Below are 18,422 nucleotides of genomic sequence, written 5' to 3'. Positions count from 1 at the left end.
ACTTTGCACTGTTCATCCTTAAACAAAATGGAACACAGAGTTCTGTATTATCCTGATATATTTAGCTTTCCAGGGTTGCCTTTACAAGCTTTCCAAGTACAGAAGAATTTAAAGTTTCTCTCTCCTTGACTATAAGTATCAAAGCTACTAGTTAAGAAATAGAACTTTAGCTGGGCAGTGGTGGAGCATGCCTTTAATCCCAGTACTCAGAAGTCAGAGGCCAATCTCTGAGTTCGAGGCCATCTTGGTCTACAGAGCAAGTTCCAGGACAGCCAGGGCTACATAGTGAAACCTAGTCTAAAAGAAAAAAAAAAAAAAAAAAACCATAAAGAAAGCTCTGTGGGGCTGGAGAGATGGCTCAGTGGTTAAGAGCACTGACTGCTCTTCCAGAGGTCCTGAGTTCAGTCCCAGCAACCACATGGTGGCTCAAAACCACCCGTAATGAGATCTGGTGCCCTCTTCTGGCCTGCAGGAATACATGCAGACAGAATACTGTATACATAATAAATAAGTAAATAAAAAATAAATAAAAGAAAAAAAGAAAGCTCTGTGACTCAGAGCTGTGGAGGTGAGGAGAGATGGGGATGACCTCTTGGTAAAAACAGTTCTTGGCTGGAGGGGGCAGGGGGCATAATGTCATGGTGTCGATGGTTGTACACCATGAGTGTGCTTAAAAGTGCTTAAGCCGGGCGGTGGTGGTGCACGCCTGTAATCCCAGCACTCGGGAGGCAGAGGCAGGTGGATCTCTGTGAGTTGGCCAGCCTGGTCTACAAAGTGAGTTCCAGGACAGCCTCCAAAGCTACAGAGAAACCCTGTCTCGAAAAACCAAAAAAAAAAAAAAAAAAGTGCTTAAAAGCCACTGCCATGTACAAGTTAAAAATGACTCACCTTGGTTTTTTTTTGTGTGTGTGTGTGTGTGATTTATAATTAAATGAACATACACATATACTGTTCAATATCAGTGAGGTTTTTTTGGTTTTTTTGTCAAAAGAGCTATCAATGAAATTTACATGGCATATTTGTTTTTCCATAGGCAAAATAACTCTACGCGATCTGAAGAGGTGCAGAATGGCTCATATCTTCTATGACACTTTCTTTAACCTGGAGAAATACTTGGACCATGAACAAAGAGATCCTTTTGCAGTCCAGAAGGTAATGGCTTACATTGAAATTGAACTCTCAGAGCTAGAGTACCAAAGGCTGTATGATTCATATTAAATGGTCTGTGCATGTAGGGAATCTCTGTACTTAAATAGATAACATCTAAACTATTTCATCAAATATGAAAAGAGACAATAATGTCGTGAAGCAGAAGGAAGGGGAAAGGGATGGAGAGGGAGAGAGAGAATATAAACAAAAGAATGAGAATCAATATAAAGATCTAAGAGCTGAGAGTAGTGGTGCATGCCATCATGGAGACTGATGGGCATCTGTAAGTTCAAGCCCAGCCTGATCTACCTAGCAAGTTCCAGGATAGCCAGAGCTATGTGGAGAGACCCTGTCTCAAAATAAATTCACAAAAAATACTGGGAGCACATTTCACCCACAACTACTATGCAGGTCAGGTCCTCTCCATCTCTAAGTCCATGTAATTGCATACACATTAGAAACTAGTTTCAAACAGTAGTTTTGAAAAATACATCAGTAACACATCTTACAAGATACACTGACCTTGATTTAATTGTGCTATGCACTTCCAACATAGTGTGGTAAATAGCTTTACCCTCCTGAGTGACACCAGAACTTCTCCATAATAGACAACTTCAGATAATTTAACACCTTTTCAAGTACTGATGATTCCTATGTGTTGTAGTTAAGAGTTTTCCTGCCTGGCCCACAGTCAGGACAAATCTCTCTCACCCACCAGGCCCATAGATGCTCAGAACCAACCAAGTAAACACACAGAAACTTACATTGTTTACAAACTGTATGGCCATGGCAGGCTTCTTGTTACCTACTTCTTCTATCTTAAATTAACCCATTTCTATTAATCTATACTTTGCCATATGGCTCGTGGCTTACCAGTACCTTACATCTTCCTTGTCATGGCGGTGGCTGGCAGTATCTCTCTGCCCCCGCCTTCCACCTCCCAGAATTCTCTTCTCTCTTGTCCCGCCTATACTTCCTGCCTGGCCACTGGCCAAACAGCATTTTTTTTATACAGAGCGATATACACAGCAGTATGTGGCTATCAATTTTAAATGTTGTGCATGAGAATAGAGACAAGCTCCTTTGCCATGAGCAAACATGTTAGATCATCAGTAAACTTTGAGTGGAAGGAGAGCACAGACTACAGAAAGTTGTCCTCAAATCCATACATGCACTGTGACACACACACATACACACACACACACACACACACACACACACACACACACACACACAAAATAGGTTTATTTGTTTTGTTTTGTTTTGTTTTTTTTAAAGAATCATGGAGCTGGAGAGATGGCTCAGAGGTTAAGAACACTTGCTGTTCTTGCAGACAACCCAGGTTTAGTTTCCAGCCTCTACCTGGTGACTCACAACTGTCTTAACTCCAGTTTCAGAGGCTCCAGCATCCCTTCTGACATGTGCAGACACTGAATACACATGATGCACATATGTACATGCAGGCAAAACACTTATAAAATAAAATTATTTTTTTAAAGAATCATTACCAAAATAATGTAAGCTGTTTAGTGCACCTAATGTTGTGATTCCAGGTGTAGATCACTGTGGAAATGTTGTCTAAGGCCCTCTTTTAATGTTAGAATACTTTCAGATAGGTTTTTCAGCAACATACATTTATGTTGCCCTACCTCCGATTTTTGTCTTTATTCTAACTTCCTCCTTTCAATCAGGATGTTGAAAATGATGGTCCTGAACCCTCTGACTGGGACAGATTTGCAGCTGATGAGTATGAGGCTCTTGTCTCAGAAGAATCCGCCCAGGTGCAGCTCCAGGAAGGGTGAGTGGCATGGGACGTTAGCAGGGCTGTCAGAACACTGAAACTGCCTCTCTAAACCCTTGTCTAGCTTTTCACTTTTGACTGACATTAAAAGAAATGTCTGCTTTGGCTATCTTAACTTGGATGAACACATTCCTCTCTTGCATTCCTCACTGATTCCCTGATACTCTCATGTCTCATTTCCTTTAATAAGTCATACCTTTCACATTCCATCATAGATCATGTTAAAAAAAAGAAAGCTGTCCAAAAATCTTACTATTTGGGAGATTCCATCAATTGTATCATTTGCTGGCTTTTCCATTATTTTCTATGACTTTAGAAATTCTAATTTTTCCTTAGTCTTTGTTGGTAACATAGACATGCTGTACTATATCTAATGTATGTGAGTTATGGAGCTTTCAACTCAGGTCTGCATATCTGCAGGGAAAATGCCATCTTCTAAGCTCCAATGACTCACATTTCTATAGTTTTGTAATATTTCACTGAATAGTTGGACCATTACTCTACACTCTTATATTGATAATATATATATACATATATATACTATAATTTATTTATTTATATTTATTTGTTTTACCTGCATGTGTGTCTGTGTGAGGGTGTCAGATCTTGGAGTTACAGACAGTTGTTAGCTGCCATGTGGGTGCTGGGAATTGAACTCGGGTCCTCCGGAAGAGCAGTCGGTGCTCTTAACCACTGAGCTATCTCTCCAGCCCCTGATACTATATTTTTAACATTCCATTGTTACAGATTATGGTGTTTGACAAATCATCCAATATACATCATTTAATTGTAGTCAAATTTTAAAAGGTTTTATTAAATAAAAAACATGGAGCCAAATATAGGGGTGAAAGCCTTAGAGGTCAAGGAAATAGGGAAAGCCACAGCTAACCTTACCTCACCAACTCAGCAGCTTCCAAATACGAGTTACATCCTGTCTACCCATGCCTTTATTGACTTGCTGTTCTGCTATCTCATTGGCTATCTTAGCCCAGCTACCTCACTTTCTCTTCCTACATAGATCTGTCACTTTCTGTCTGTCTGTACAGACTTCCAGGTCACTATGGTTGGTACTGAGATTAAAGGCTTGTGTCACCATTTGCTTGGCTCTGTTCCCTAGTGTGGCCTTGAATACACAGAGACCTTGCCTGCTAAGTGATTGGATTAAGAGCATGCTACCACTGCCTGATTTATATGTTTACTTAAAGTGGCTTGCTATTTCCTCTGACTTCCAGGCAAACTTTATTTATTAAAGCACAAATAAAATATAACCACATTTCAGCACAAATAAAATATTATCACGTTTAACTTATAAGATGAATTCTTAGAAGGCAGCACACAAATAAGCACATCCAAACTGTAGTTGTAAAGAGTCTACAAAGACATGAAAGGGTTTTATAGAAACCAAGCAATGATGGATGTCCCCTAAAGGGACAAGGACATGAAACACCAGAGCCAAAAGAAGTGGCTGTGTGAAAAGAGCCCTGGCAGGAGTGAGAACTCTGCAATCCTAGGCAACTCACCTGAAAGCAAGCCACTAGAAGCACACATCCAACCCTCTCCGGATCCTCAGCAGCCTGGCAATGACACCTCTTGACCTCCAGAAGACCAGGGAGCTCCTTGATGTGGTCCATCCCTCCTGGAGCACAGAGAGAAAGGAAGGATAAACAGGAAATATCGAGTTTAATAGGTGATGTGAAATAGTCCTCCAGAGTTGTACCATTTCCTACCTTTCCATGAGTTCCTTTTTTGGCGGGTAGGGGGAGAAGAGATTGACCGTGAACTTGATCCTCCCTGAACCACTCCAATACGGGATTATGACCCTGCATCACTATACTTAGCCCATGGTGTCTTCAGTATCTTTTTTGAAGGTGTTGAATATACCATCACCCATTTCAAATGTGTAGATTATTTTTCTTTAGTCATAAAACTAAGGTTTCATATATAAAGTTCTTTTGTAATAAAAGATGGCCCAAGTGGACAGGATCAGAAGCCAAATATATCCAGGGAATACTACTAATAACTGATGACAGTTGTGCCTTATGCATTTACTGGGATGCAACAATAATTAAAGGTCTGATTTGCCTCTTTTGTAGGGCAGTTTTGTTTACTTGTTTTTCCACTTTTTAAAATTACAAGTCACAGGGGCTGAAGTGATGGCTCAGCCGTTAAAAGCACTAGCTGCTCTTACAGAGGACCTGGACTACATTCCCAGCACCAACATGGTTGCTCACCACTGTGTGTAACTCGCTTCAAGGGATCCAACACTCTCTTCTGGCCTCCCAAGGACCCTGAACACACATAACACACAAACACACTTAAAATAATAAAATAAAAATTTTAATTAATAATAAAATATAAGTCAGAAGATGGAGGTGGGGGAGATAAGCTTTCCCTCCAATTGCCTTACAGCAATGGAAGACAATAACAATAAGAATTCAGTCAATTTAAATATAAAAAAATAAGCCTAACCAACTAGAATACTGGTTCTCAACCTGTAGGTTGAGAGCTTTGCAAAGTCGAATGACCTTTTTACAAGGGTCTCCTAAGACATCAGAAAACACAGATATTTACATTATGGTTCATAACAATAGCAAAATTACAGTTATTAAGTAACAATGAAAATAATTTTGTGGTTGGGGGTCACCACAATATGAACTCTATTAAAGGGCTGCAGCATTAGGAAAGTTGAGAATCACTGAACTGGAAAGAGAAAAGAGAATACCATCTGCTGGGAAATATACTGTAAGGAAAACAAAGGAAATTTTGGTCGTGGTGGTGGCGCACGCCTTTAATCCCAGCACTGGAGAGGCTGAGGAAGGTAGATCTTTGTGAGTTCAAGGCCAGCCTGGTCTATGAAGTGAGTTCCAGGAAAGGCACAAAGCTACACAGAGAAATCCTGCCTCAAAGAGAGAGAGAGAGAGAGAGAGAGAGAGAGGAAATTGTTATGTAAATATTAGCAGTAACAATTGAAACACAGAAGAAAATACATGTGTAAGTTTAATTAGGAAGTCTCAGCAGACATCCTAAAAAGCTACTGAGTCAAACTAGAGGGAGAGTTATATATTAATTAAAATAAATACCTAGAACAGTGAAGCCAGATCAATTTTTTTTTTTTTTTTTTTTGGAGCTGAGGATCGAACCCAGAGCCTTGCGCTTGCTAGGCAAATCTCTACCACTGAGCTAAATCCCCAACCCCAGATCAAAATATTTTATTCAGTCACAAAGCATGTACACAAAAGCACAGACCATATATCACAAACAAATGACGACATAAACAAGGCAAATGTTTTTTAGATCAATGAGTGTAAAATGGGTAAAGTTTCTTTTTTGGGGGGTGGGGGGTAAAGTTACTTATTAAAATGATTGTTATGGAATAATGACTACCACCACAAAACAACAGTATTTTAGTAATAATTTAAAGACTTTTTTTAAAAAAAAGCTGTCTTCATATTATTAGACTTAAGAGGAAAAAAAAAAAAAAAAAAAAGGTAGGGATTGTAACTTTTTATTTATAGACATAGTAAAATAGTTCCTGATAAAAATCTTTGTGGGTTTTGTCCATAAAGCATTCACAGAATACATATTAGGACACAAAGCATCCAAAAAATAGTAATACAAACTACCTTCTGATTAAAAGAAGGTAGACTGGCTATACGCTGCAATTTTCAGCTACCACACCATGTAAATAAGAGTTACAGATGGTGGTGGCTCATGCCTGTGACTTCAGCATCCAAGAGACCAATCAGCTAGATCATGAGTTGGAGACAGCCTGGGACATATAGCAAGACTCTGGCAATAGAGGGTGATGATCTAAAAAAAAAAATCAGAGAACCACCTAAAGAAGAGAAGCTCTAGGTGAGACCAGGGTCAGAGCCAAGAGCCAGCAGCTGAGGCTCTCTGTAACAGACAATAAGAGCAGCACTTAGTGATCCCTACCTGAATTGACTAAAACCTAGAACAAGGAAGACAGCAGAAGCAGCATTCACATAGGTCCAACTCTGTACATCCCATCCTGTCCCTAAAAGAGACAAAAGCAAAGATAGGGGAACTCAGTAAAGAAAGCAGGCACTGAAAAGACACTTAGCAGCAGACCAGACCAGACCATCTTCTCAACCCTTTGCCCTTCCTAAGCAACTAGTAGGACGGGGGCAGTGGTCTGTTCCCAGCTACAAAGACAAGTGAACAAATTCCAGACAGTTGAGAAATACCAAAAAGGGGTTGGGGATTTAGCTCAGTGTTAGAGCGCTTGCCTAGCAAGCATAAGGCCCTGGGTTCGATCCTCAGCTCCAGAAAAAAGAAAAAAGAAATACCCAAAAATAAATAAATAAATAAATAAATGTGAGGACTTACTATTGGAAGAAGTCAATACAGAAATCAGAACAGGAAATCAAAATGAGTGCTCACAGGAATGAAAAAATGTACTCTAAAGACTACAGCTAGTGTTTTAGAAATGGGGAAATTTGTTTTGTTTTACTGAGGGGGTGGGACATAATTGTAAGGGTCCATATGCTGTGGTACACATCTAGAGACCAAAAGTCAACTTACAACCATAGATTCTTGGCGCTTGTGGGACCCGGGAATCACATGCAGGTTGACAGGCTTGCAATAGGCCTTTTACCAGGGCCATTTCACAGAAGGGGGGGATGTTTTTAGTGAAAACTGCAGCATGATACTGAGTGGAGTGGACACAGTTGAAAACATTGTTATTTTTATTCAAATGCTGGGGTTTTAAAACACCTCTAGAAAACAACAGGAATATTCTCTAGAATTTTAGCTATTGAAGCAAATAAAAGCAATGATGGGAGCAGGACATTTTCCTACAAGTTACAACTATTTCGGATCTTATGGGTCCTCTGATAGCTGTGCAATAGATGCAGATAATATATAAGCCAATGTCCGTCACTGTATTCCAGTAGAACTTTAAACACATGTGAAGACAGTTTGGGCTCACTGTATAGTTTATCAACCCCTGTATGAGATGAATTTACTATTAAAAAAAAAAAAAGAACTGGAAATCTTCAGTAAGAAAAATACAGTACCCATAAAGTGAATGCAAAAAGAGCTGAGCAGCATTGTGTAATTACTTTTCTTCACTCTGAGATCAGACAGCTGACAAGAGCCACTGAAAGAGGGCAGGCCTGTTTGGCTCCCAGCTCCAAGGGCTTCAGTCCACCATGGGGACAGAAACTGAAGGCTGCTGCCACACTGAACCCCCAGTTGGGAAGCAGAGATGAATGCTGCTGTTCAACTCCTTTCTTCTTTTTATTCAGTCCAGAACTCCAGCCATGGAGTGACAACACCATAGGATATCTCCCCATGTCAACTAACCTAATATTTTTTTAAAAATCCTTCACAGGCATGTCTAGAGATATGTGTTCCTTCAAGTTGGCAGTCAAACTTAACATCATAAATATCATTCAAGTGCTACTATGAAAATAACTTTAGGGGCTGGAGAGATGTCTCAGTGGTTGAGAGCACTTGCAGTTCTTCCAGAGGGCCCAGATTCAGTTCCCAGCACCCATATAGCAGCTCACAACTGTCTGTAATTCCATGGGCTCCAATGTGCTTTTCTGGCCTCCAAAGGCACTGCACACAATAGTGCACTTACATATAGGCAAAAACTCTTCAGAATTCCACATCTATTAAAAATGTGAGATTCCAATAACACATTTTGGGGGTTTCATAGATGCAAAATTTTGCTTCTCACAAAATTTGCTTTCTGATATTTCTGAAAAAAATATCAGATTATACTCATCATGAAAGTAAATAGGACCTTCATACAGAAATAGTGAAATGCTCTAAGCTACTATAGGCTGGGGGTGCAGCTCATTGGTAGAGCATTCGTTTTAACATGTGCCCTGAACTTAATCCCCAACAATTCCCCACCACCTCCCCCAAAAAAGCAATTGTGAATAATGAAATATATCAATTACTTTTCTATTGCTGTGATAAAACACCATAACCAAAACCAACTTATAGAGAAAGGAGTTTATTTTGTCTTGTGGTTCCAAAGGTATAAGAGTCAGTCATGGCAGGGAAGCCTGAGGTCCAAGAGTTCAACATATGAGTCTATGGAGGCAGTTTTCATTACACATAAACAGTCTGTTGATATCAGTTAATGTCCAAAAAATAAAATGAGTGAACTAAATAGTTGTAACTCCAGGTGAATATCTCAATCACTGCAGGGGCTTAGAGATTAAGAGCACATACTGCTCTTGTAGAAACCTGAATTCACTTCTGAGCACCCACATCAGGAACTTGTGGTTTGCCTGGAACTGGCTCTGTAGACCAGGCTGACCTTGAACTCAGAGATCCACCTACTTCTGCTCTTTAAGTGCTGGGATAAGAGGTGTGTACCACCTAGTATGGCTTACATATTTTTTAAAAGATTTACTTATCTGTGTGCATCTATGTGTTTGTATGAGTACCCAGGAAGACCAGGAAGTAGTGTTAGATTCTTTGGAGCTGAAATTAATAGGCATATGTGAGCCACCCAGTGAGGGTGCTGAGATCCAAACTCTGGTCCTATAATAAAGTAGTAAGCATTCTTAACCTCTGAGCCCTCTCTCCAGCCTCCTTTTTAGCACTCCCCCAACTGAATTTTTTGTAACCTCCTTTAAAGATAGGAGAAAATAGGTAGCAGGTCTAAATACATAATATGTTTATGATATTATATTATATTGATAATAATAACAGCGTGTAATCCCAGCACTCGGGAGGCAGAGGCAGATGGATCTCTGTGAGTTCGAGGCCGCCTGGTCTCAGAGCTAGTCCAGGACAGGCTCCAAAGCTACAGAGAAACCCTGTCTCGAAAAAAAAAAAAAAAATTTAATAATAACAGTCACTATGGCTACTCTGGGTAGAGAGTTGGAGTCTGTAACATCAAACACATGAAAATTTGGAGTTAGGCAATACTAAACTCAAATCTTTGTTGTACCACTTACTAGTGTGATCCTGGGTTTCCAAGACTCAGTATCCCTCCACAATGAAACTTCTGCCACACCATGCTATTTTAAGATTTAAAGAAGACAATGAATATAAATAAAGTCTTTGGACCCAGTTCTTTGTACAGGTCTAAATACATAATATGTTTAAAATATAATGGGATCAAGAAAAAAAATTTCAAGTTATGGTAGCACTAAGTGCCAGTGTACATGGAATGAAGAGGAGGCAGGGATGCAGGTAAAGGGTCGAGAGAGGGGATGCAGTCACCAGCTGTTGTGAAATTCAACCAGTACATATGAGAGGCTCTTGTCACGAACCTCTTCTCATGTGGTGGGAGATAAGGCTTAAGGAGAACACATGTGGGTGCTGAAGTCCCTGGGGAACAGAATGCGGCAGCCGTAGCCTCCACAGCAAGTGCTGTAATGCCAGCAAAGGAGAGGGAAGGCCTGTTACCCAGCATTAACAGCTGACTGGTCCAAAAGCCAAACGGCCTATACCTGCCATCCAAGGGCTATAACCTAGGGCTTCACCTCTTAAAGAAGTACAGATGTCAGAGTGAATAAATGTCACACAAAAAACTGTCAGATCCATGTCTGAGGCTTGGGAGCCACCAAGAGCTGCAAGTTACCATCTGGCCAGGTTACCTGACTCCTCCAGCTCAGTTTCAGAAGATCCTGGTAACTACCTTCCAGCATCACTGTGAGGCCCAGAGCTGCTAACAGCTGGCATCTAGCTCCAGGGAACAGTCACTATGGCTACTCTGGGTAGAGAGTTGGAGTCTGTAACATCAAACACATGAAAATTTGGAGTTAGGCAATACTAAACTCAAATCTTTGTTGTACCACTTACTAGTGTGATCCTGGGTTTCCAAGACTCAGTATCCCTCCACAATGAAACTTCTGCCACACCATGCTATTTTAAGATTTAAAGAAGACAATGAATATAAATAAAGTCTTTGGACCCAGTTCTTTGTAAGAAAAAGCAGTGTCTATTTACTTCTACAGCTTCTGTGACTGTGGTAACGTTTACCTAACCTCTAGCAAATAGAGTTTAGTCAGCTGTAACTAGCAGTCATCACCTGTGCTATTTGCTTCCTTCCCAGAGCACAGGACATTGCACCACTGATAACAGTAAATGTGTGAGATGGTACATGTAATATCTCCGACAGAGCCTGGCATACGGATGAAAACAGACTGACCTACTTACTTATCTTAGCACTAGACTGGGGGCTTCTCAAAAGCAGACACCCTTGTTTCGATCCTGTATGTGACCCCATCACCTAGGAGATTGTTGGGGATGTGCCTGAGCAAATATCTACTGTAAGGCACAGAAAACAGCATTACTTCAGCCAATCCCACCAAAAAGATGTCCTCTCCAAGCCCAGAACACACACCTTTCCAAAAGGCACTTAAAATTCTTCCCCATCAAACAACAGTGGCAGGTTGCCCTGTGTCATGCTCTACCTCCCGCTTCAGTCACTAGCCGGTAAATGCCTCCAGGCCTAAGGCTGCACACACTGCAGATAAACATGGCTTGAGGACAGATGATCACAACAAAGAACAACATGAAAATCCAACCCAGTGATGAACCCAGAAAGACCAGGTACCTACCAGCACAAAAGTATATGAGGAAAGCAGGCTAAACCATTATTTATAATTAGCATCCTTGTGTTTTCTACAACAATGTAAATTAGTATCCCAGCACCCACACAATAAATAAGACAGGTGTTCCCAAAAATGCCTGTAACCCCAGCTCTAAAGTGGTTTGCTGGCTTCCAGCCTAGGTGAGAAAACTGAGCCCTAGTTTCTGTGAGAAACTATCTCACAGAAGTAGAAAGTAACAGAAGACACAGCAGCACCCTTTTCTATTTTTCACAAGCACAGGCATGGGCACTCATAAACACGCACATACACCGAGACAGCTACACAGCTAAATTGGGGGGAGGGGCAGCAAGATGAGTCGGTGAGTAAAAGTGCGTGTTAAAATCTATAGACCTGAGTTTGATCCCCCAAACATACATAAAGGTGGAGAAAACCAACTTCACAAAGTTGTCTGTCCTCTGGCCTCCCAAGACTTCACAACATACATACCCATCATGCATACACATAATTAATTTTAAAAATAACTTTGGACCTCAGCTCTGGAAAAGAAAAAAAAGATACCTTTGGCCAAGCAATCCAGAAAGAACTATTGTATGTTTCAGTGTGTTAAGTACAAGTGTTACTAGCATTCAAAAATGGCTTTAATGAAATTCTCAGGCAAATGGATGGAACTAGAAAATATCATCCTGAGTGAGGTAGTAACCCAAACCCAGAAGGACGAACATGGTATGTACTCACTCATAAGTGGATTCTAGATAGAAAGCAGAGAACAATCAGACTGCAACCCACAGAACCGGGGAGGCTACATAGCAGGGGGGACCCTAGGATGGCTTATAATAAGTTTTGGTTTTACTCAATTACTGGGCGAGCCTCAATGAGACATTTCACTATTAGGATAAGAATTTATACTGTATCAAGCTGATAATAGAAAAATTAATTAATTTAAAAAATGGCTTTAATGTTTCAGAATGTCCCCTAAAGCACTAACTTGTCCATTTAGGTATTTTATAAGAACCATCTATCCAGACATAGTTTCACACACATGTAATCCTAAGACTTGGGCATTTGAGGCAAGAAAATCATGCATTTGAGGTCAGCCTGGACTATATAAGGAGACCATATCTTTTTTAAAAGGAGTTTTAAGGGGCTAGAAGGATGGCTCAGCACTTGCTGCTCTTGCAGAGGACCCATATTTGGTTGCCAGCACCTACTTGGCAGCTCACAACCATCTATAATTCCAGTTCCAGGAAATTTTGCACCCTCTTCTGGCCTCTGCGGGCAGTGGGCACATATAGTAACATGCAGGCAAAACACACAAAAAGTAAAATGATCTACTGTTTAACAGTTTTCTGTTGTATTTTTGTTTGGGTGGGGTTTTTTTTGTGTGCGTGTGTGTGTTTTTTTTAATGGACTCTGTTTTGTTTTGAGAGGGTTTTTTTTTTTTTTTTTTTTTTTTTTTTTGCCAGAGCTGAGGACCGAACCCAGGCGCTCTACCACCTGGTATTTTGGTTTTTGAGACAGAGTTTCTGTGTAGCCCTGGCTGTCCTGGAACTCACAGAGCTCCACCTGCCTCTTCTCATGAGGATAAAGGTGTGTGCCACCACTGCCCGGCTTTACTAAGTGTTCTTAATTAGGCAGATAACTTTCTGAGGCAGCAAAGTAGGTTGGTAGACATTAGGAACTTTTATTGCATTTGTGTGTATGTCCCCTCCTTCCGTTTGTGTCACAGGGATGAACTCAGGCTTGGCAGCAAGCACCCCTAGGTGCTGAGCCATCTCACAGGCTTACATCAGGAAACTTGGTTAAAAAAAAAAAAAAAAAGATAAAGGAAGTTCCATGAACTAAATGTCTGATATCAAAACATTTCATTTAACTGAATTTCAATAAAGGGCTTAAGATGCTTTTAATTTAAAATACAAGGTCAAGCCCGTCAGCATTCAATATGGAGAAGAGCTCCCAAGTCTCTGCCCCTGAGGAGCTACTGATGATTGATGGCTTCTAAGGAAGAGGCAGTCATTTTGTTGTTGTTTTGGGGTTTTTTGGGGGGGTTGTTATTTTGGGTTTTGAGACAGTTTCTGTCTCTGTAGCTTTGGAACCTATCCTGGAACTCTCTCTGTAGGCCTCGAACTCAAGAGATCCGCCTGCCTCTGCCTCCCAAGTGCTGGGATTAAAGGCATGTGCCATCACCAGCGTGCACCTGAGGCAGTTTTCTTTAGGGTGTGGCCCCTGGTTGACCATGCTCCACCGGATGGCTCCACACCCATGAGTATAAAGGCAACACAGATTGATGTATTTAATAATTTAAAAAAAAAAAAAAAAGCTGGAGAGATGGCTCAACCATTCAAGGCTAGGCTCACAGTGTGTGTGTGTGTGTGTGTGTGTGTGTGTGTGTGTGTGTGTGTGTGTGTGTGAGAGAGAGAGAGAGAGAGAGAGAGAGAGAGAGAGAGAGAGAAATTAGGAGGTACAGAACTGGGTGGATATGAAAGGAGTTGTGGGAGGAGTGGATCTAAATATGAAAAATATACATTGTATGCATATATGAAATTCTCAAATGAAAATATATCAAAGTAGGGCTCAGTGTTTAAGAGCACTGACTGCTCTTCCAGAGGACGTGGGTTCAATTCCCAGCACCCCCAAAGGCAGCTAACAACTCAAACTCCAAGATCTGACACCCTCACATAGACATTCAAGCAGGCAAAAGCATCAATGCAAATAAAGGTAAGTAAATTTAAAAAAAAAGAAAATATATCAAAGTAAAGCTGTACATGATGGCACACATCTTTAATCCCAGCATTCTAGAGGTATATGCAGGTAGAGCTCTTTTAAATTCGAGGCCAGCCTGGTCTCCATGACTTTCAGGCCAGCCAGAGCTACATAGTGGGAACCTGTCTTAAAAGGGAGAGATAAGGGGCTAGAGAGATGGCTCAGAGGTTAAAAGCACTGACTGTTCTCCCAGAGGTTCTGAGTTCAATTTCTAGCACCCGCATAGTGGCTCACAACCACTGTAATGAGATCTGGCACCCTCTTCTGTGTACATAATAAATAAATCTTTAAAAAAAAAAAAAAAAAAAAAGAGAGAGAGAGATAAACCGGGTGGTGGTGGCGGCGCGCACACCTGTAATCCCAGCACTCAGGAGGCAGGTGGATCTCTTGAGTTTGAGGCCAGCCTGGTCTCAGAGCTAGTCCAGGACAGGCTCTAAAACTACAGGGAGACCCTGTCTCGGGGGAAGAGAGAGAGAGAGAGAGAGAGAGAGAGAGAGAGAGAGAGAGAGAGAGAGAGAGAGAGAAAGGCTGGAGATGTGGCTCAGTTAATAGAGTGCTTGCTTCTCACACACCAAGCTCAGTTCTAGACCTAGTTCATAGACTGGGTGTGGTAGCGCCTGCCTGCAGTCCCAGTACTTAGAAGACAGAAGTAGCAGGATCCAGAGTGAGTTTGAAACTACATGGGCTACATGAGAGACCCTGTCTCAAGAAAGTAAAAATGTAATCCACACTTCTCTGGATTATAAAAGGCTCCAAAGTAAAGAACCAGTGAATGTTTTATTCTGTACTTATACCCACCATGTCCAAGATTCCCCACAGCAAGCCCTGACTCAAATATTCAGTGTATTGAGCAACTGGTTGGATTCAAAGGGAAAGGAAAGGACACAATTGGGATTCTGGCTGTGAGTGGCACATGGCTCACTAAAACAGGGAGAAACCCGGTCAGCAGGAAAGTGAGTTCAGGTGTAAGTAATCTATCCTAGAAGTCATCTAGTAGGCAGCCCAATTATGGCAGCTTAGCAGCACAGGTGAAGTGGTGGGTAAACACAGGAGGGAAAGACTAAAGTTGCCCAGAAGTGCAAACAGAGTTCAGTCCACAGCCTGCCTCCCAGTTCTGCTAATGGAGTGAGAGATCAGGCTTCAACTGCACTAGTTCTAGGCTGGCTGGTTCTGTGAGATATAGGTATAAACCTCTGGCAGTGCAGGTTTCGTTCTATCCTTAGACTGTAGTAACTAGATGCCGACAGGACCCTCCCAGTTAGGAGTCAAATGTATCTCAGGTGTTGCCTGGTGAGTTTCTACAGCACTAACCAAAAACAAAAACAGGTATTGAACCACCCCTTTTGGTTTAGTCTTTTGTATTGCACCCTTACCCGGCTGGCCTGGAACTCAGTGTATACCAGGATGTACCCTGTACCTGGCTTGTATGGTGTTGGGGGAAGGGGTTGGTTTTATTCACAAATAATCTTGCCCCTCAATAGGGTTATGTGTCACAATCATACTCTGCTAAGCCCTAGTACTTCTCTGTGAAAATGAGAGCTACATTTGGTGATTTCTGATGTATCAGACTCTGATCACCCCCACCTAGTAGTTGGGAGCTTATGATTCAAGGAAATTAATGTAGTGTTTGGTAACATGTCCAAAGACACACTGACCAGCTGCAGATTCGAATCTGGACTCCATAATTCATGTTTTAATCCTTTAGCCACCATTCCAAGAGGCCTCCATCAGGCTACTGGAGTTCAAGGAGGCTGGTTCCATTCATTCTGTCATTCCTGTTACACCGTATCCTAACATCTGGTTCAAGCAAAGCTACTCTCATACTGCCTCCTTACCTAGAATATCCCATTGCCATAGACACATAAAGGATGGAGAGTGGTGAATAGGAACAAATTAATGGAGGATCTTGGCAGTGAGCAAGTTTGAGCATCAGGAGCTAGAATCACGGGGAAGACTTTCTTAAATGTTTAACCTCTATTCACAATGTTTTGGATTTTGGGGGTAGGAGGTGTTGGAGAGGTGGTTCATTGGTTATGTGTACTTGTTGCCCTTGCAGAGAACCCAAGTTTAGTTCCCAGCACCCACATGGCAGCTTACAAGCATTGTAATCTAGTTCCAGGGGATCCAAAAACCTCTTCTAATCTCCATGGGCACCACACACATGCGTACATGCAGGCCACATGCATACACATAAATAGATGTTAAAAACAAAGTTAGGGGGCTGAATACGTGGCTCCAGCATAGAGCCCTTCTCTAGTATGTGTAAGGTCCAAATATCAAGGCTACACTAATGATGTCAAGTACTGTTAACATAAAACGTAATTCAATGACATTTTCTAAGTTCAAATTAGTATCAGAATACTTACTTCAGTACCTCAGGACAGGCAACCATCATTCACAAGAGTTAAATATTGAATCTGGGAGTCATAGCATTTCAAGGCTCTAAAGGAACAATGACTATTAGAATTCTTCCAAGCATAAATAGGAGTAAAATCCACAACAGACTTAAAGTCTGTAGCAGATACACTTGCACATCTAAATGTGTCAGTAGGGCATAAGGAGGGAGGCTGTAATACAAAAACAGTCAAGTTCCCCTCTTTAGAAATACCATTGAAAACAGTCGTAAAACTCCTACTCTGCTTTTCAACAAACCCTAACAGACTTGAGCTTTAGGGAGCAGGAAGGGGCTTCTTCTCTAGACTGTGACCTCTTCAGAGCAGCTCAATTGTGGGTAAGCTGCCAGTTAAGTGAGGGTGATTTTTCAGGCTGGTCTTCCAAATCTCTGCATTGCTATATTGACCCATATCCAGATGTTTGTTTTATATGTGTGTGTGTGTGTGTTGGCCGGAGTTGAGGACAGAACCCAGGGCCTTGCGCTTGCTAGGCAAGCACTCTACCACTGAGCTAAATCCCCAACCCTAGATGTTTATATTTCTTTAAGAAAAACAAAAACAAAACTCATTTTGCTTTGTACTTCCAGCTCCTTTGAAGATTATGAAGCAGATGAACCTGTGTCTCCCTCTGAATTTGGAAACAAGGGTAATAAAGTAGTAACTTCAAGCCTTTCAGAGAGATGTGGAAAGCTTCAGTCCGTGGATGAAGAGTAGCTGCCAACATCTACACAGAAGGATGGTGTGGAGAGATGGTCTAGTTTGCACACTGCTTTGTAAAGGCTTTGATTGCTCCAAGTGCACTAGAAACTAAAATGCTCTTAAGTAGTTCAGCTCAGGAGACCCCTCCAGTTTGCCACAAACCTCCTGCAGAGCTCTTCCTTGGAAGTACCTACTGTCACCAATTTCCAAAGTCTGCAATCTGCACTCTACACCCCTCAGTGTATGGAGGCTCTCTTGGAAACAAGACCAAGCACAGGTCTTTGCATATAAAGAAGCTGCCTTAGTGTTGGCCAGCTTCCCTGGGGTCCCCAGGCTCCTACAAAACCTAGAAGAAAACTTCACTTGCAGAAAACTTAAGTCAAAGAGTCTGAAACTTGGAAAAGGACCTCTAGAATTGACTTTGTTCTAGTAACGAAAGCACTGCCAAACATCTCAGAAACTACTTATGTGTACTGGAGTTCAAGGACCTTGAACTTACCTGGTTTAATGTAATTTCACCATGACCTGCCAAACTGCTAGTCACTTTACATTCTCAGGTATTGTAACCACTAGGCCCTTCCAACTCTTCTGGCAAGCTCTGCAGCCTCTGCATCTGACTGTGGGTCTTGTACAAAATCTCCAGAAAAATCCTTAAAATGAAGGTAAGGGCAGAATCTGGCACTTATGATAACATGTGTAGCCAACTATTGGGCGATTATTAATCTACAGATTAGTTGATGATCTGTCTTCATTTCTAGCAGGCCTACTTGAAGACTTAAGGAATGTGATACACCATGGAAACTTCTCACTATACAGATTTCCTCCCCTTCTTGAATACTAGAGTAAGCCAAAAGAAAAAGGCTCAAACTAAACAGTATTCCTTACTGTTTAGAAACTACTACACCAGATATTTCATCCACCTCATTATCATCACACTTGGAAGAAAACAATTCTCACCCACAGTAGAAATTACTATAGTGGTAAATTCAAAATCCTACATTTTTCAACAGGCCACCGTGCAACTAAATCCTACAGTGCTTATTGTTAACCTTCATGCTGGAAAAAAAAAAA

The 18,422-nt window shown here is 41.3% G+C and overlaps 1 protein-coding gene and 1 long non-coding RNA gene across 3 annotated transcripts in view; one reads left to right on the top strand and one right to left on the bottom strand.

Annotated features, from left to right (window-relative positions):
• The window catches only part of Ppp2r3a (protein phosphatase 2 regulatory subunit B''alpha), a 152,404-nt gene extending 133,982 nt beyond the window's left edge, over positions 1–18,422 (top strand). For both annotated transcript variants that reach the window (XM_036192671.1, XM_036192672.1), the window contains 3 exons: positions 1,034–1,152; positions 2,841–2,947; positions 17,240–18,422. In XM_036192671.1, the coding sequence (XP_036048564.1) occupies positions 1,034–1,152; positions 2,841–2,947; positions 17,240–17,366 (353 nt within the window). In that variant the 3' untranslated portion in view covers positions 17,367–18,422. The remainder of the gene's footprint in view (positions 1–1,033; positions 1,153–2,840; positions 2,948–17,239) is intronic.
• LOC118587064 lies at positions 4,227–11,053 on the bottom strand. The gene is made up of 3 exons (XR_004945428.1): positions 10,540–11,053; positions 6,887–6,968; positions 4,227–4,586 (listed from the first exon to the last, which is right to left on the bottom strand). It is a non-coding gene; the product is annotated as an uncharacterized LOC118587064 (long non-coding RNA).

Source organism: Onychomys torridus, chromosome 7 (genome assembly GCF_903995425.1).
Source record: "Onychomys torridus chromosome 7, mOncTor1.1, whole genome shotgun sequence".
Classification (NCBI taxonomy): domain Eukaryota; kingdom Metazoa; phylum Chordata; class Mammalia; order Rodentia; family Cricetidae; genus Onychomys; species Onychomys torridus.
The sequence above is the reverse complement of the archived record's forward strand: the minus strand, read 5'-3'. Positions and strand labels throughout refer to the sequence as shown.